At 40.4% G+C, this 20,272-nt stretch overlaps 1 protein-coding gene across 17 annotated transcripts in view; it reads left to right on the forward strand.

Annotated features, from left to right (window-relative positions):
• The window catches only part of ARPP21 (cAMP regulated phosphoprotein 21), a 188,458-nt gene that overhangs the window by 127,189 nt on the left and 40,997 nt on the right, over positions 1–20,272 (forward strand). For all 17 annotated transcript variants that reach the window (XM_019508962.1, XM_019508970.1, XM_019508974.1 and 14 more), the window contains one exon: positions 2,741–2,867. In XM_019508962.1, coding sequence (XP_019364507.1) covers positions 2,741–2,867 — 127 coding nt within the window. The remainder of the gene's footprint in view (positions 1–2,740; positions 2,868–20,272) is intronic.

Here is a 20,272-nt window from a genome sequence, read left to right on the forward strand (position 1 = left end):
TTTTCGGGTAGAAAAAAAAAAAAAAAAAAAGTTTGAAAAAAGTGGTGCAAAGCACATCAAGTGATGTTTACTGGGACAAATGTGGAGACAGCCCTTGGCTGCCTGCTCCCCTGTCTCCACACACTGTGGAGCCCCCATGCTGCAGCATCCTGCACTCCAATCACCTGCTAAGCAGCTGGCTGGGGTGCAGTGTGCTTTGAGATTGGGGAGCAGGCAGCCCTGGGGTACCTGCTAGCCCCATACTGAGGTACCCCACACTGCCTGCCCTAGCCAGTCCTCCCTGCAGCACATGGAGCAGTGGGACAATGTGTCCTGCTGCAAAGCACATGAGCAGGGGTGTGGACTACAGCAGAGAGCAGTGGCACAAATTTGTGCTGCTACTATTTGTGCTGCTGCAGTTGCGCATCTGTGCTCACATGGACACGGCCTGAGAGTTTACTTTCATTTGAATGACTTGGAGAAACTGTACCTGAGCAAACAAAGCAATGGATACTTACACTGATTGAAAATCCTTGAAGGGCAGACAAAGATTTGATATCCAATTCTGCAAAGTCTGCCTAGGGTTCTCCCTTCATCTACTTCTCTCACTCCAGTTTTGCTGATCCTGGCTCTCCTTTCTTCTTAGTTATCACTTCTATCCTCTCCCCATATTTCTGTCCTTGGCTTACCTTCCTAAAACTGTGTTCTGCCCTCACCTTTCTCTTTATAGTTATTCCTGTTCTTTCTCTGGCAGTTAACCTCATTTTGTGAAGATTTGTCCACTGTAAAACATACTGTGATAGCTTTTCTCCAGAGTTGTAAAAAATATTATCAAGAAGTGTTAGCATACTTTAAAATAAGTATGAGCTAGATAGGTTTCATTAGATGCTTTCAATCACATTTTCATCTGCCAGCATGGTACTATATATCTCTGCAACTTAGCACTTTTTCACTTAATAGTTCTGTAGCGATAAAGAGCTTTTTATCTAAGATTGTATCCTGATTTTTAAGGAATTGTGTCAGCTGCTGTAACATTTCAATCTCTTATGGACAGATTCTATTACCCTTACTCTCAACCAGTAATACTTTACCTTAAAAGTAGTCCAGTGAACTTGAGAAGAACTGCTCAGGAAGTAAAGTACCACTCAGTCTGAATAAAGTCTAGCCTGTATTTCGTTGTTATTGTAAAAAAATGCAAAGCTTTGTGTGTCCCTCTAAAGAAACTAAGTATTATGTAGAAAAACAAATGAATCGCAGTAATTTTTCAACTACACACCTACATTGCGGATCATACAAAAGCAACCAGGAAAGTTCCTTCAAAGATCTTGAACTGGTATTCCTGTATATATTTTATATTCTATCCTTCCAAAGTCTACCAGGTAACTGCAGTCACTTCAGCTGAAAATGGATATTTTGAGTGTTGTGGAACTTACTAAGGGTCATCTCAAACTGTTTAAGCTCAAATGCTTCTGTAATGATGATATAGTGTATACAGGAAAAGTCACTGTATTCAGTTGCTCTCAGACTTGCATTTTCATCTGTGTGGGTGAGGTGGTTCAGTCTTTAAGAAAAGAAAGGAAAATAGCAGCTAGAAAAAATGGCTGACTCAGTACCTACTACAGGGAATTACAAAAAGAAAATTATGAATCTCTATTTGGTTGCCAATATATTAATTTCAAAGATCTTAGTATCTTTAAATAGAGAGATTCATGCAGTTGAAAACTTACTCATTAAAGAGTGGTGATAAGTTAGCAATAGAGACTGTTCCTTGAATGCAAATATACTTTGTCTCTCTCTCACATAAACACACACATTTTGACTCCCAGCTGCCCATTTTCCTAGAATGTATTTAATTGTACTGCAGAGAGTCTCCATTTATATTAGGAAGCTGGTATTTCTGTAACCCTTGGCCTCCACTATGTGGGTGTAACTTTTACATGTAGAGGTAGCCTGTTTACAGGTCATTGAAGCACACTGGATGCAGGGCTCCACTGTTTCTTTAACCTTGGCATGAGAAGGAGGTGATGTGATCAAAACCATACTCCAGCTGTCTTTATCCCCAGGTGGCTCCTGGTACTCATTGGATAGGAGGCTGGGTAGGTCTCAGGGCCAGGGTAGAAGTGGAAACAATACACGAAAGCCCACCACCCTCATTTAGGATTGACCTGGAATAACATGGTTGTTCCAATCTGTAGCGAGTCACCCTACCAACTGAGCTACACAGCTCCCCAACTTTACATGTAGCCTACACAATTCTTTAAAAAGCTGTGCTTTTTGCTTTTGTATGACATTAAATTAGATGAGAACCAAGACATTCCATTTTAATAAGAACATTTTGACTTGTTTCTCTTTCATTTAGGTTTTTTTTCCCATCATACAAGCTAATGTTATCCTATCGTTGATACACTGATAACCAGAGTGGTGACATTGAAAAGCAATTCATGTGCTTGAGCTTGCGCCTCATTCCGGGCTTGCATCAGAGATCACTCCCAAAAAGCCCAGCTATAAATAAGTACCTGGGTTTACATGCCAGTGGCCCTAACCACACTTGCCTGATCGGTCAGTGGATGTGCAGAGAAACCTCTGACATCAATGATCACATTACAGAGGGGAAAGCTAACACTGAGCAGCAGTGTTTGAAAATATACTAAGCCAAATTTTCTTTTGATTACTGTAAAACTAAAGTACATGTCCCTTTGTATTTTTGGTATGTCCATGATTTCTGTTGTAAGAAATTAGTTGATGTTTTTGCTTTCTGCAGATGCCAGTGTATTATTACCCATCTGGTCAATACGCTACCTCAGCAACTCAGCAGTACAGACCCATTGCCTCAGTTCAGTACAATGCACAGCGGAGTCAACAAATACCACAGACTGCACAGCAAGCAGGTATTTGCATCTGTTATTCTTTTCTTTGGTAGTTCATATTGCATTTACTGATGAATCTGCTGATGATATTTTTTGGGGCTTCAAAATGCTAGAATTGGAAATTTGCCTTTTTAAGTAAGTTGCAACAGTTTGTGCTAGGAAGTCAAAGACGGAAAGGCGAGCGCATTATAGCAATGTCATCTTGTAACCAGCATATGCCATGTGTTCACAGCATTAATACTTTAAACAGTGGACCTGAAGTAGGGCAAGTAGTATGGTCTTCCATATTTCATTTTAAAGCCAAATGTTACAAATAATTTCCTTCATCCTATGAGCTTTCTAAACATTTTTAAAACAAGAAACCAGCAGTGGAAGTGTTCACAGAGTATTGTGCTCTACATAGTTGAAAGTATATCAGTTATATGAAACCAACTAGTGGAATTGCAGTTCCTTGCTAATACTCCACTATTTCCAGTCTTTCTTTTGAGCTGGGTTTCAAGAACAATGCAGGCAAAGAGGTGACCTATGGTACCCACTTGGATTAGCTTCTTGTAATGTGCAGTTGGAAGGGGGGCCGTTACACTGTAAGAGAGTGAGTAGCAGGTCTCACAGTGAACCGGTCTCTTTTCCTACTGTGTCGTGTCACCCCTAATTAAACCAGATTAAGTGGGAGACAGGCAGAGTGGGACTGATGTGTGTTGATTTATTTGTGCTGGTGAGAGGTTCATTGCATTCCTAATGAATAAATGGAGCTTCTGAAAAATCACTGATTGTCTGTTTCTCTGGTACAAACCTCCCCTGTGCCCTGTCTCAAACAAGTATTAACTATGGTAGGAGGGATTGTTTCCCTACAGGATATACAATTATAAATGTGCCAAGTAGGATGAAGCATTCTGTTTCTCTATATATTATTTATCTGGCTCCAGAATTATACATGGTTTGGTGGAATTTCCCACGAATTTTGCGGCTTCTGGAAATATAGGTTCTCTGCTAAGTTTTTTTAAGATGAATAACTAGCACAGATCTGAGAGATGGAGAAGACCTACGGGGTCATTTAACCCATATCCCAATCTCTAAAATACCACTACTGATATATTTGTTACACTTTGTGAGGTGTTCAGAGAAACAAAGTCACTGAAGTTACTGCAAATGTTATTATAATTCATTTGAATGATCAATAACTTGTTTTAATGCCATCCTATATTCTAATAAAATTGGCATTGGTTTTTAGTCAGTATGGATGGTGGGTGACTATGCCTGATTTCTTCACTATGGATGAACACATGACCGAGAGGGAGATGTAATACTTCACAAAGGCCATCTATCTTGTCTAATTTCTCTGGTCTTACAGTCTGGTACCATATACATTATTCACACACAGTAGATCTTCAAATCAAAGTGCAAATTGAATTGCATGGAATTATCTGGGTCTGCTGGGTTGTTATGAAACCATATTTACTGTATCAGTTAAATGGCCCATCAGTAATGTAAAAGTTATGGTAAATAAAGTACACAAGGACTGTTTTGAAATTCCTCAGCAATTTTTTTCAGAACAAATTCAACTATCTGATCCTATAGATCTGATTTCCAAATGTAAAGATATACTGTAGCATAACAGGAATTATGTTTGGGTACACATTTCAAAGGGGGGAAAAGGTCATATTTTCCCATATATTTTTCTCATTGCTTTCTTTTCCTGTATCCATAGATGAAGGAGTTCGAAAGAATTCTCAGTTGAATCTAAAATTTCTTCCTTCAGTTGACCATCACTTTGAAATATTATTGTTACTTTTTGTTCTAATACTGTGACAGTGGCTCAGTATTTCTGTATTGGTTGCATAAAACATTTACCTACAACTCAGCTCCTAAGTCTTGCCTTCAGATTTGGCTCTTTTAGATGGATCCTAACAATAGGCTTGATTGCACTGTTGCAAATTGATACTTGGGAACCCAAAGTCCCATACAAACTCATGCCATCCTCGCTGTTTCCTTGGTATTTCTCCTTTTCTTCTACCTACAGTCCCTTGGGCAGTCCAAACCTATGATCACTGATGTCAGAGGGGATTGCAGTAGCAGGGAGGCTGTTGTGTGGCATTATGCCCATCCCCTGTCCTGGAACTCCAGCATGATCCATCTGAGCAGAATCCTCTCTGCTTGGGGAAGCAGGGAGTATAATAAAAACCTATATTTTTTCTTTTGATTTCTATAACTGAGCCAGTTCATTTCCCCTGATGTCCATGCCATATGATGGTAAATCTCAGCATTACCTGTGTCATATAACCTGAATCAGTATGGCTCTGTATCTTGCTATCAACTTACATTTTGAAATATCTTAAAATACCTCAAAGGAAGTAAGGTGGTGACAGAAGCTTTTCTTGGGGATTTTCTTTGCCACTAACTATATATATGTTTCTCGTATTTTCCCTTATGCTCAGAGTCAGCAAATAAATGAGTACAGATTAGATTGATTATTCAGATTTTTCATGTCCTTTCACCTCCCATGGCATTTAAAAGTCACTAATTCTTCAGAATTTGTTTGATGGATATAAATGATGCTGGGTGGAATCTAGCAAAATAAATTCACTCATGTTACAGCTGCCCACCAGACACTCAACTATTTCAAGAACGTACACACAAGTCTTTAATCCAAAACCTTTCTGGGTTGGTTACCTAGAAGTGCCAATCTAAAAGCAGGCTTCCTGCAGCAGAGTGGGAGATTTACTGTTTTAATGCACAAGTAAGGAGCTGGAGAATAGCATGTGAGCAGACTGTGAAAGAGCTGTTGAGAACCAGGACAATTTGAATTAAAGACACGCAGAAAAGTAGTGGCAGCAGTAACGAGTGCAAGCTCAGGTTGTAGAAGAGTGGGCAATGGAAGCAGACATGAATGAAAAGGTAGTTGAAAAGATGATTTCTGAAATTGCTTCCCAGAAGAGTTATAATACCTGCAGCTGCTGCTGCTGCTGAGAGAATTGCTGCAGTATAGATAGGCACATGGGAGCCCAGGCCGTGGGGCTACCAGCAGAAGAACTAATACAGCAGATTGAACAGGGAGACACTGTAAATCTTGAGAGCTCAAAGAATGTTTTATTAAAATAAGAAAGTTTACCAGTAAGACTTCAGAAGATTTCATAGCTCAGGCAAACTATTGAGGATCTATAGTTTTCCCACATTGCGTTGCAGAGGTCAGAATTTGATCTAATGCCAACAATTTGTTTTCATTTTTCTTAGAAAAGGTCTCTTTATGAGTGGAGCAATATTGATGACTTTTACAGCAAACAGCTAAAGTAAGATGTCAGTACAGCATCCTTAATGGCTAAGGGAGTCTGTATTCTCTCATGGTTCTGGAAAGAGAGTAATATGAAGTTTAAATGGCTCCAGGGCAGAAAAAAAGATGAGCTCACCTAAAATTAGATTAGGATCTGACAGCAATAAATCATTTGGTGAGAGGGATGAGAGCTTTTGATTTTTTTTTTTAATTTTTTTTAAGAGTGCTATCTTGTCTGTGAGAATAAGTGACCCATTTCTAGGAGGAGTCTGTTTCACAGAAGATTTTACAGAGCAGCAGGGTAGCCCTGCTTCTGAAATACTTTGTTGCATTTCATTTAAATAACTAATTGGCTGCTCTTCTTCATTACATTCCTCCTATGTCAGTGTTTAGGCCCAATCCTGCAAGGTGCAAAGACATTTGAAGTCATTGAAAGTCTTGTCATTAACTTAATGGGAGCAGGGACACATCTGTAGCTGGTTCATTGTAGCATGCAGAATACATTTCAAATGGGTCATTAGGATTTACTTAATTTATTTTTTTCAGGGCCAATATGTCTGTTTAATTTTTTGTGCACGATGGAAAGAACATCTTTGAGCTTTTTAATGGAGCAATTTGGGGGGCGGGTGTTAAATTAAAAATTGGCATAAAAAACATAAACAGGTCTGGGTTCAAGTGAATGGTATATTATATGCCATGATAAAACATTTCTGAAATTTTTTGAATATATTAAAGAACTTTTCAGATATATCTTAGTATTCCTTGAGGAGTGAACTACATTTTAGTTTCATTCTGGCCAGTGATCATTGACCACTTTTTAATTTTCTCTCATTCCACCATAATATCAATAAAAAAATAGGTTGAACACTTGAGCAAATAAATATTTCTGTTGTTACTCCATAGAAGGCCTCACTTCTTGACTGAGTTAAATGAAGAAATATTTTTGCATTCCCATCAGACAGGACTCCATAAATTGTATCGCTGCCACCATCAGCAAGTATTTTATTATTTAATATTGGTCTCTATGTTAGTAGTTTGGAAACATTTCAGCTTAGTTCTTGTCCTTGAATGGAAAAGTAGACCTACATTCGGTAATGACTTGCACTTTACCACAACTGATGAAATCAGGAATAGGGTATTTTATTTTTTTTATCTGTGTATTTATGTTGTTGCTGTTGGTGATGATGGTAATAATGCCTAGCATTTTGAAAATATTTTTCATCTTTAAAGTGATTTACAAATATGAACCAGTTAAGCCGCCCAACCATTACTTCGAAGTAGGTAAGTATTATTTATTACATGCATTCATAGATGAAGATACTGAGATGGACAAGTTGCATGATTTTCTCTGGTTTGGTGAATGTGCCCTATGCTCATATCATAAACATCCCAAGCATTTTTCAAGTATGACAGAGCTTTACTGCAGGACTTACTTTTATTTTCCTTTTTTTCCGGTGTATAGATTTACCTGATAAATAGTTTGGTTCATTATACATCTTTCTCAGACACTTTGCTATAAACAGTAACTAAACCATACAGTGTATGTCTTAGATCCATAATAAAGACAGTCTACGGAGCAAATTAGAGCTTGAGGAGTACCCTACTGGCAAACCTTTGTAGAAACATAACATGTCCACAGAGATTAACACAGGCATTGTACAATTGGATTTTTGTTCTCTAATTCTACCTTACTAATGGTTTTAAGATTTCTTATGTAGCTGAGAACTAAGAAATGTTTCCATTATGATTCATTTCAGTGCTCTGATCACATAAAGTAGCCAATTCCTATTCAAATCTCCCTGCATTACTCTGTGTTATCTTTCCCTTTTTCTTTTTTAATCATCTCTGCTTTTTCCTGAAAGCAGAACAATTTACTATGTACAATAGCACCTCTGACAAAAGGATGTAATTATGTGAGGCAGATATATATTTGAAAACTACATGGATGTAATGGTTCCTTTCATGATAAGAATGCATGGATATTCTATAAACAGCAAATGTTTATCTCAAAGGAAAGGTAATATTTCTGTTGTAATAGCATATTTTTAGCATTTATAGCTTCCAGTAAGAAAAAAGGTTATTGCCTCTTTAATGTTGCTCTGAAACAGGTTTTAAGCAGGGCAAGATGTACCTTAATGGAGTCCATAAATTTGTTTAACTAGAATAATTGAGTCAAACTGACAATGAGACACTAAATTTGAGCTTAGTTTAAGCATTTAGGTGTCAGCATAATTGAAGGGTTTTTATCTTCAAATCCCTTTTACTCTGCCTTGTCTAGTTAAAGCATCTCCCACAATAAACTGACACTTCAGCAGAGGGAGGGTGCACATGCAGAGTTAAAAAAGTGGCTTGTCATCATGGTCAGTGCAGAACCTTATAAAGAAAGATTGCAGCTTTCTACCTTCATTTAGCAGCCTGACAGGATGTCATGGTCCATGACAGATTTGTTTATGTAGTTCCACTATGTTTTACAGGGTGTTCTTTGCACTTGCAGCAACAGTGAGCAACTTTTTATAGCTAATTATCCACAGAAGGTAAATCCTCAGTGGCAATTGCTGACTGTACTAATGAAACAAAATTGCACCTTAGGTGTCCATTTATGTTTGATAATCAAAATTGTAAGGGCTAAAATTATCAAAGAAATATTGTTACCTATTGAGGATGCCCCGTGAGGTACATCTCTTGTTTTTATGATGGCTTGAATAAAGAAGAATGGACAGCCATCCCACAGTTTTTACAGCACCATACCTTAGTACTATCTAACAGTACTTTCATTAACCCTGGCATAGTCCTTTACAGCTTCCAAGCATCTAGGCCCAGATTAAAAAGAGGATTTGAATGCCTAAATTGGGAGATTGGTGAAATGCAGGTGCCTAAATCTCAATCCTGGAAACCGTCATTTGGTTGCCATCTGACCCTGATAGTGCCTCTGTTGACATACGTTCCTCAAGCTCCTCAGGGTTTACTTCTATGCAGGCTCAGACACATCTTAGTTTTGTCAGGGCTCAACAACTCAGTACCTTACCTCAAGTCAATCAGGATTCTTTGAATAGGAGTCTTCTACTTTTCTCCCCTTAGATCTAGTGGGTATGCACTGAAAATGTTTGTAGCATGCCTGCAGGATTGCACTGCACCCAAGGCAGTCATCACTTTTTATTAAACTCATCTAGAGAGGAGGAACGGGCCTTGTATCCATCAGACCAGTGGCTAAAGGAGTCATGGTGTGGGAGACCTAGGTTCAACTCATTTCTGTGCCTTAAAGGAGTGTGTCATCCACTTTCCTGGCTAGCCAACAGATCACAGACTACTGTATATGGGGACACTCTCCAGCCATCTGACTGAAGTTATTCTACTGTCCATGACTCATTAGGCCAGAGGGAAGAAGCAAGGGCAGCCTGACTCAATTGCTTAGTGCCTAGGACACTCTTAAGGGGAGAGTCCTGGGTCTTACTCCTTGCTTGAATAATTACTTCAGTATTTTATTAATAATTCTTTAATTGTGCCTGAGCAGTTCCCCTCTATACTTGAGTGTCATAATCATGAAGCTAAAGACTTGCACTCTCAATATCCCCCCACTCTCCCTCCCCAACTTTGTAGCCCAATATATCTTTAATTCTTTTATGCACCATGGCACAGCTTCAGCAGGAGGTGTTGCATCCCTCTACCACAGAATAGCCAAAAACCTCTCTTAGGGCATTCGCAGGCAAAGCAAAATTCTGGTTTTGACAATGGAATTTTCAAACACTGCAAATATTGTGTTGGTTTAAACTCTTAAGGGCAAGAACAATTTACATCTTGCACTATGTCTTAGTTAACCTCTTTCCCACAAATCTTCTCACAGTTGCTGTCACCAGTGGTGCTTTGGTAGTAGTAGCGGTCTGAAATGTGCCAACACAGAATGGCTGCTGGCATCTTAAACCCAGTGTTCCCTAACAGTGTTCACAAGAGGTCTAGAAACACTTTTGTTGACATACCAGTAGCAGCTGGTGCTTTTTTTGCAGTCGCACTATCAACTGTATGGAAATTTTAGGAAGGGAATGAATGGCTAGTGCAGACAAGGCTTTTATGTCTGATATAATCCTATGCCCATTGTTTGCATTAACAAACATCAAATGTACATTGAATGTACACTGGACACCTGCAGTATGTACTTAAATTCTTAAAACTCAATTAATAGAAAATGTCAAACAAACAAAATCATTTAACTGTAGATACTGTGGCAGAATACTTGCACAGCAGGTGACAATAACAAAGGCTCTCGATTTGTTTGCTAGAGCAGGGAAACAGAAGAGAGATATAACTGGGGCAGTATGTTGAGTCCAAACTTAATAAAAGGAAAGCTCCTGCTGACTTCATATGAAATCTATTAAAATGTTGTTGAAGTTGTTTCTCCCAGCCCCGCTCCAGTCCCTTCAATGAAGCAGTTTTTTTCTGGAGGAAAATGCAGGAACATCAGGTCCTAGAAGCACAAGTCCGATGATATGTTTCTTCTGACTTACCATCCTAAATAAAACAATGAATACAATAAAAATATTTAGAATGTGTGTTTTATGTATCTAGATCCAAGGAAATATTTCTAAATAACAGTCTTCTTCTAAATAAGTGTCTTCCTCCAAAAGAGAGAAAGAAGCCCTCATAACTAAGACTCAATTTGGAAGAATTACACTGTTAGATATATTTGTAGTCATGTCTCTTTTATTGTCTTATTCCCACTTTGTTTTCAAATGACAGGACACAAGGTGCACTCTCCAGGTTTCATTGAGACAGCCTTTCTGAATATTCCCAAACAAAGGAGATGGTTTCCCTGGCAACAGGAAAGGTTTTTGAAACCTCTCCAAATAGTTCCTCATCTTTCCTTAGGTCCTGCAGTTTGCCCATTATGCACCAAAACAGGCAGCACTCCTGCAGAAGGAGCCAGCTGAAATGCACAGTGGTTAGTAGCAGCCATTGTCATTGGCTACATAACTAAAAAGTGAATTTGTTCCTAGAACAGTCGCTTAGTTGTTTCTGGTAGCCCCTCTGTTGAATTTAATTTCCAGTTGGTATCATTGGTAACATTATGGGCAGTGGACTTTTATGCTACAGACTTTGTGGAGGATTTTATAATGGCTAATCAGAAGTAAATTAAGGAGGATAGCTTCAGCTTACAGTCCTGAAAACCACTCTCCTAAAAGGATCAACACTCGAATGGCAAAGCAGTCAGTGGTAGTGTTGGTATTTAAATTGACATTAATAGCATTTGTCCTAAATAGGGGTCAGTTTAAACCACTTAGGGTCATATTTTGCTCCACCTATTAGATGCCTGAGTAAACTTAGGTGCTTGAGTGTGATCCTATTCCACCCAGCTCAAGTGAAAAATGGTTAATATAAAAGGTGGGTTAGTCTGCACCTTTTCTCCTTTTTTTCTCTCCTGTGGTTTAGTTATAAAGCTAAAATGAGGGCTTGTTACAAAATGAATGGGTTTTAGGGACTTAAACAGGTTTCACTTGGGTGCCTAGTATGTGGAATAGGATCTACCACTTAGTGTGCAGACAAATGATGCACTTACTATGGAGCATCAGTATCAGATGTGGGACAACCCCATTTTCAGGACAGAGCCAACCTCTGTTAGGCTTGGGGCAGCTCTACAGTGGTGCAGTTGAGTTGTAATTGATTTTAGGCTCCATCCCAAATGTGTCAGTCTTGGCATAGCAGACTTTTGGGATGGGGCATAAAATTCCCCAGATCCCAATTGTGTCATTATCTTAATGTCTGCCAGGGGCCCCAGACGCTCTATAGGCCTGTGCAACCAGAACTACTTAGCACCACTTCTTGTGGTTAATGTAGCCTCAACAGTATAGTACTTAGAGATGGAGATAATTAGCTGGAGTGCAGCGCTAAATGCTGCTTCTTACTCAAGAGGTAGTCTCTCAGCAGAGCTAACTACCATATTTACTCAAATCTTAGATGACCCTGAATTTAAGAAGACCCCCCAATAATTGGATTTATATATGAAAAATTTATAAATTTGTTATAATTTTCCAGGCATTGACAATGCATAGGGGGTGCACGCAGATGAACATGCGCACTCTGAGATTGGCTGCCGCTGCCAGCAGCATCTGTGGGTAGTCTCCACTCGCCACACCTCCATCTCCCCCACCGATGCTGCCAGTGGTGTCTATGGGCAGTTGCTGATCACCACTCGGCACTTGCCCCCCCACTGCTAACACCACTGCAGCTGCCTGTGGGGAGTCCCCGCTCACTGCTGCCATGCACCCACTGCCAACACCGCCGCCGCTGCCTGCAGGTGGTTGCCATGCCCCCCCCCTCCAGCCTCAGAAGTCTTGAGGCGTTCATGTTTCCAGGTATAGAATCTAATTATTGGAGGGTTAAATTTATCTTATAAGTCTTAAATTTGCTCTGCCCCTCCCTGTCCAAGCAGTGGTTTGAGGGTTCAGGTGACTGCAGGAGATCAGGCAGCCCCCTTGCCCTCTGCCTCCCCCATTTCTCCATTCAGGCTGTCTGTCCCCCTTACACCCTTCAATCCCCATCTCCCTATAGTCTCTGCCCCCTTCCCCCTGACTCCATACAATCTCTGCATCTTTTTCCTCCCCTCTCCCCTGTACCATCAGACACTGCTCAAGTTCTGCTCCCTCCCTGGAGCACAGTACATGGAAGTGCAGCCCTTGCCAAGCCATGCATCAGTAGTGGTGCTGCTGACGGGCTGGGCAGAGGCCAGTGTTTTCCTGTGTTCCATGCCCAGGCCGGAATCCAGCTCAAGCTGGAGCCAAGCTGCACCTGATAGTAAGGGGCAGAGAGGGGGCATAAACTGCGGAGGACAAGTGGAGGAGGGGCAGGAAGCTGCTGTGGGTCTGAGTCTGGCCTTGACCTCGGCTCAGAACCAGTCAGTGGTGCAGGAGCTGCCCCCCTCTTCCCCCACCCCCAATTCCCCACTTTGTATGTGAATCTAAGATAAGGGGATTTTTTCCACATGCCAAGTGGGAGGGGGGAAACTCATCTTAGATTTGAGTGAATATGGTAGGTTAGTTGCACTGACACTAAATGTTGAGAGGCAGAATTAATTAGCCTGAGTTAAGTGGCATATATAGCTCAAGGCTAGCTTCTGAACCTGTAACAGTATAGCCATTTTGACATGGAATCTAGCAACATCCTGCTGTATTGTCTCAGAAGAATTCCAGGGCAGAATGGTGGCTTTCATGCTACTTTCATGCCCTCCCAAGTTGGGGCTCCTTTGAGGATTAGAAATGCTCATGGTATGACCTCTAAGTCCCTAACAGCCCCTAGCATTTATCGCAGCATTAATACGTTAATCACACAATAAATTATAACGGGCCACACATTCAAGCAAGTTAGCGCACGATAAAATGGCATACCAACCACAAAGATGTTGTGGCTGGTTTGTACGGCACTTTATTTTGGACTTGTGGCATGTTCTTCTTTTGGAAGCACTGCAAGATCTTGGTATTTAGGGAGGCATTTAACAACCAAAGCTAGGTTGAGATGTAGTTTAGTATATCTTATATTGTTTTATTTTGTTATTTTGTTTTATTTCTGCCCTAAGCCTTTACTGGGAAAGGCTTAAATGACATAACTAACTAAATAGATAAATGTTAAACCTTGCATTCTAATTTGATTCAAGGCAGTGTGGCAAGACTTTAAATTTGCCATCCTGTGCAGAGCCTGGGATCATGATCCTGGGCTCCCCATGCACCAGGATCTTACAAGCTATACTGCGCACCCTAGCATTGGGGACCTGCTGGGCTACACGGCCACAGCTTTAAAAGTCTCAGTACACATGATGGTGTCTGAGGAATTTTATCCCAGGTACCAAAACCACACCTCCTGGTAGGGGTGTGGATTTTTGGAGGAGTGGATTTTAAGGCTTTGTCATATGCATGTCTGGCATGGCAGCATGCACTATTTTGGAGATCCAGGATAAAATTTGCCACATCCCAATTGGATGACTCAGTTAACACCTGCCAGCAGCCTTAGGCAACTTAGTGGGTGGTGATCTATATACCTAATTTATAGGGTCCTCCTGGGTGTGTCACATAAGCCACAGTGGTGCCACTCCAGCCTCAGTATTCATTTATGCTACAGCTTGCAATATCATCCTTTAGAAGCATGATCCCTGCCCTAGCAAAATTCTCCGCACTCTGGAACTGGAGTCCTTGTGCTAATATAGCTCTTATATCACATAAAGGACAGCCCCCCCCACCCCCCACGCCTGCCCCAAAAGGCAAAAAAAAGAGAGCAAGCGTCATTACCTCTCATTTATATTGAGTAACAGATCCTGCTTCAAACTGCTTCTGGTCTAAATAGGATAAGTGGCAAGCGGAGTGCCTTACCTTCCCAATGCTCTTATCCTCCTTTCATAGATGGGACCCCATCTCTCTGAAAGTGGAGTTCTGTTGACTTCAGCGCAGGTGCAGAAGTCTGCCTATGTCCAGACTGATATTGGGGATATATGAAAGACAATGTTTCATATGTTTGTGGAAACCTTTCACTTTGACTTGCTGCTTTCAAGCTGCAGAAAGGTGGTAAACAAAACTCCATATTCTTTCATTTCTCCTGTGTGAAGCCAGTAAGTATCCAGGCAATATCAAAGTAATTAAAATTTAAGGATTAGTAGGCCATTTTACAAATCCCCGTGCTATTTCATAGCATAAACACCATGAGGAACATCAAATCCTTTAAGGCTGGTAACCCTCCTAACAATTGGAGCTGGACACTTAACTAAGAGCTGTTAGAGAATACAGCACACGTTTTTTACATCGCACAGGCCTAGGGGGAAGTTAATTTAAAGTTAATGGGAAAAAAAATTAAGCATGTGAAAGTGTTACTTATTTATGGCTTATGTGACTAAGCTGTAATATGAAATATTCAATTATTTAAGGCAGCTGGAGAAATTGTGGGTTTTTTCCCCCCATGGACATTTTTCTCCTCAGACCATCCTTCAGTTTCCTTCATTTTTTTCATATAAAATATATTTAAGGGCTTAACATTTTAAGGGTTCAGTCAGTCAGTTTATGCTGTCTGTTTTTTCAGACAGCCCTTTCAGCCCTTCCAAGAGCCCTGTCCCCTTGTCTGCAAAGTCCTAAGTACCCTTACTCTGTCTGCCTTCACAAGGAGCTGGACATAAATAGAAGCCAGCAGGACCATCACGTTTGTCCTACCATATATACCCTTCCAAAAATTCCCCTTAGAACCATCATTTAAATGTCCCCCCTTCTGTCTTTTTAGATATTTATTTGGTTGGTTTTTATCATGTCCCTCAGATCAGCATGGGTCATAATGGTGAATGTGCTTTCACTAGGAAAGAGCAATAGACATGTAAGCTCTGGAGAACATTTTGACAAGAGTTTGTTGCAGCTTTTCATGCAAACTGAAAGATCAGTCCTACGAAGTTTTGGGCCCAAATGATACAACAATATGGCAATTTTTAAAAAAGAATTATGTGATGTGAAAGGACCGATTCAGAAGTCTACCCCATATTCTGCTTCCAGTCAAAGCTTATCTTCAGTCTTTAATCAAGGAAAACTCTAATCGCAGAGGGTTTTGGCTGAGTTTGGGCTGCTGCGTTCTGTTCCTAATTAAAATAGATATGACCTCTTTAACATTAATTCCCCTTTTAACTGATGTCAAGGTCATGTTTATAGAGAGCCAGGGAGATACGTTATTGCCAAGCATTGTACTTCTCTGTAAACATTCATTACCACTGTCACTCTCCCAGGAACTCTGAACTAACAGGCAATAAGCTGAAGATGCCAGTGAAGCAAAAACTGAGAACACCGTTGGGAGCAGCTCCTTATGCTTATTGTAGCCATTCCATTGTTGCTTTGTGAGCCTTTCCTCTGGATGCCAGAAATGATTGTTGAACTGATGCAAATGTTTTAGAGATTAAACACTCATAAGGAAAAATGATCTTCACTGTTTAAAGAAATGAGACTGGTTACTCTGCATTTCTACAGCACCTTTAAAATCAGGCTGGGTATTTGCAGGGTGCCATCACTTTTAGAGATGGGAAAAACTGATGCACAGAGATAAGTGATTTTGCTAAACCGGGCATAGTTTGCTCATCTCAGTTAGGATTAGAACCATTCCTCCCAAGTCCCAGTCCTATCTATGCTTTAGCCACAAGTTCAGCCATCTTCAGTAGTACAATTTGTGTTTCTTTGTGTCTGCCTCTATTAATTACCAATATTTTTTCACAGGGTACTACAAGGTGCAGTTAACTATTCTTGGCAGGTTTCATGTTAGGGTCATATTATGCAAGAGAAAAATATTGACCAGGGATTTCTTTGACTGATCATCTGTACCTTATAAAACTATAATCTTGTAATACTCTGAGCCCAATTTGTTCATGGGAAATTCTAAAATACAAATAGCAAAATGTCCACAGGGCACTGTATGTGACCCCAGTCCTGAATCCAGTTCTGCAGAGCTCTCTTTAATTTTCATGGGGCATGGTCAGTTCTACTGGACTGATTGCAAGATAACACACTAAATGTGTACAACAGTTCTGAGATAATGGGAATTTCACAGACATACAAAAGACTGAGTTACTATTTAATGCTCCAGGCAGGTGCTGAAAAGGCAACAGAGAGCATGTATGCACAAATTAGCATACCAGCGTTGGAGGGATGTCTTTGTGTTATAAAACATAAAAAAAAAAGGTAAAACACTCACATGTGCATACATACACAATATCTTCACTATTTTAGAAACCACCATTGTAGTAATACATGGCTATAAAAGGTGACAGAAGATGCTTTCATTCAACAATAGTCAGTAAAAGAAGCATCTTTTAACCTTGATGTTGTTAGCAGCTGTTTAAAAATGTGTGGGAAAAGTGGCACTCTATTACATATAATGCTTTGTATATTCACATATAAAAATGCCAAGGAGAATCTCTGTGTTCATTCTTTTCTTAGTCAAATTTGCAGTCAGGTTAAATGAATATGCTACAATCAAGCTCTCATTTTTCCTTTTCTCTGACCAATATGAACTCTGGAGGGAGAGCACAATTAATTTGATCAGATTTGTCTACACTCTCTATCTACTCAGACCTGATTAATATGTAATGTGAGGGTGCAGGCATGTTTGAAATGCATCAGGCAGCTCATTTAAGCTATAATATAGCCTATTGTGTAAATATAGAGTAGTATGATTTATAGGAGAAACAGGTGCGAGTGTGTGAAAGAATGGTTTGCCTTAGAGACTTATTTGTAATTGACTAGTAAAGTGGCATATGCTGCTGTTTCAAGACAGGTCATAATTAATCAGCCAGAATCTCTTAATATACCAGAAAAAATTCAGGAACTTACTTAGTATATCTAGCTGATAGGGAGATGAAGTGCATAACAGAGGTGAAAGTGGTTGGCCTCCTGTGGTCAAACTGGTTACATTTCTCCTACCTTGTTATACTGAATGGCTGTGACACTGAATGTAGAGGGGGAGGAAAAAATCCCTCCCTTTTGTGTTCCTGAAAGATTTTCAAGACTTGACAGTTTGCTAGCAGCTATTAAGTGTCAGAAAAGGAGGACAGGGATAATGGCAAGGAGCAGGGCTGGTAAAGCAAAATAGTTCTCTGATAACACTTTAAAATAAAAGCCTCACACATTATTCTGTACTCTTCTAGGGAAGTTCATTGTGATATCTGAATGCCTTGGTATTTAGCGTAATAGCTGTAATGGCACTGAACTCTCTTGACATTCATATGACTGTCAGAAAAACTTATTTCAGATCTCCACTCTACAGCAATGCTAACTTGTATAGTTCACTGTTTTAAAAATTCTATAATTTTGTACCGAGATCAAGCAATAATTCAGTTGTCTTATGGCTATGTCTAGGCACAAAAAAAATAGTTCAAGGGCAGTGTTTGCTACATAGAATGTATTTACCCATTATTTATGTGATGCATAAAATCCATATTCATATTGCCTCGAAAATAAACAGATAATTTCGGTGGCCAGTCTTTGACCTGGTTAAGTATGTACAAGTTCATAGAGGTCATTAGATCAGCATGTTTTAAAACTTATTTTCTGTGAGCCAGTGATGATCTTCAGAGCACTTCCTTTTGATCCTGAGAGAGCTGCCTCCTTTTTGTTGTCCTTAAATTACACAAAATACTTTACTTTCCTATTGTTTATCCTGGAAACAAATTGGCCCTTATGAAATTTCATGACTGCAAATAAAGGCCTTGTTACACCTTACACTTTGAGCCATACAAAAGTTGATAGGTGTCAGTGCTAGCTCGAGTTTAGAGCAGTCGCACTTCAGGTGAGCAGATGGCTGGAGGACTGAAAGGTAAGATCCACCCCCACCAAGTCTGGGCTTCTCCCCTGCCCCCCTGGGACTCCACTGGTTCTCCCCCACCACCAGGGCTTCCTCTGTTTTGGGGTTTCCCTTAGCCCTGGGACATTACTTTTGTCTACGCGTGCTGTCTGACTCGGGGGAGAAGGCAAGGAAGGGTTAAGCTGCCTACCTAGATGCCACTGCTGCTGCACTGTTGCTCTTGTGGCTCAGAGGACACCAGCAGTGTGACGGGGCAAGCATTTTAACCCTTCCCTGCCTGATTCCCTGGGGCAGACATCATGGGCAGCCACAAGTAAGGAGTCAGTCAGCACTACCGCATTCAAAGTTTTATAATAATTTTCATTTCAGTTCAATTTGGCTGGTTGTCAATAACTTTTCTGAAATATTTGCCTGCTTTACTGAAAGTTTTGATGAGGATTTAGGGTCTGATTCAAAGCTAATGAGGATCAAGTAGGAGTCTTTCACATTTTGCAATGGGCAATGGACCAAGTCGCTTCTTCCCAAAGATGAATCTTTTTTTCCTTATGAATAAAAACAGATGGACCATTGTTGTGTACAAGGGGAATGGGTTGAAACATACTTCCACTATATTAAAAAAGAAAATCGTGTGACTTCTTTACAAATAATTTTAGTGCCAGACTACATGGGACTAAGATATAGCCCTTGACATTTCATCCCAGTGAAAAAATTATATGGATTTCATCAAGTCAGGGTATTTTGAAATTTGCTGTCTGCACTTTCAGTATACTTTGCATAGGATTTTTCATAAAGCATCCGAATTCACAGTTGAGGAAAACCATGCCATGCTAGAACCTCATCGTTATCTCATCCATATGTTCAAATGTGTACAGCAAGTGTGCTGGGGATGAGGCAAATTACTGTAAATCTCCTTCCCTCTGCATTCCTGACATTTTAAGGTTCATAATATGGGAAAGAGAGAAGCACTGTAGTAGTTTATGGTACAAATTCTATTATAGATTATAAGATTGTTATGTAATTAAACAATATATATCATTCATACAATGTATGCAGCTAGCTGCAGTGTAGCTGTACCATTTGCTGACTTTTGAGAACTTAACTGTTTGACCAGGATGATCTGTAAGGAACAATTCTGGCATTCTGCTATGAAGGGCTTTTGGGCAGTGGAACTCATGTGATTCTGTGAAGAAGGGTGGGGCTGGTTTGCAAGGAGCCCTATAGGCAGGGGCTAGGGAAAGACATTATACATAAACCAGTTCAAGTGATCAGAAACTGGTTTAAACCTGTAACAGGACAGATGTTCAGTGCACATAAACCAGTTTGAAAATGACTGAAAATGGTTTGAGATAAACCTGGATGAATGTAGTATCAGACTTAACTGATTTGACTCAAACTGCTTTATGTAATGTCTGTCCCAGACCCCTTGCTGGTTTAAGATAAATCAGACTCACTTCCCCAGCATCCTGGCACGCTCTCTGGTCTGGGTGGGGCTCTCTGCTTCACAGCAGGGCTGGCCCCTCCCCTCTGCTCCCTAGCTGCAGCCCCAGAGACTCCCCTCACCACTTCCTGTTAAGCAGGAATTCCTCCCTCCCATTTGCCTTGCTGAGGAGGTGTCTGTGTATTAGCTAACAGACCATGTGCTGGCTATGGTCCTTGCTGAATCAACAGGCAGAATCAACAGGTAGCTGCTTATGTCCCTCTGTTGTTTTCTTAACTGGGTGATAAACACTGAGTTAGGGGTGATAAACACTGTTATCAATTCCCTACTGGGCTAATCAGAGCATTCTGCCAGGGCCTGGCTATGCCGCCCCTCAGCTCAGTGCTGTGGAAGGGAGAGTGGCTGCTCTAGCGCCGCCTGGCT

Source organism: Gavialis gangeticus, unplaced genomic scaffold (genome assembly GCF_001723915.1).
Source record: "Gavialis gangeticus isolate Ggan-Ray unplaced genomic scaffold, GavGan_comp1, whole genome shotgun sequence".
In the NCBI taxonomy this organism is placed as follows: domain Eukaryota; kingdom Metazoa; phylum Chordata; order Crocodylia; family Gavialidae; genus Gavialis; species Gavialis gangeticus.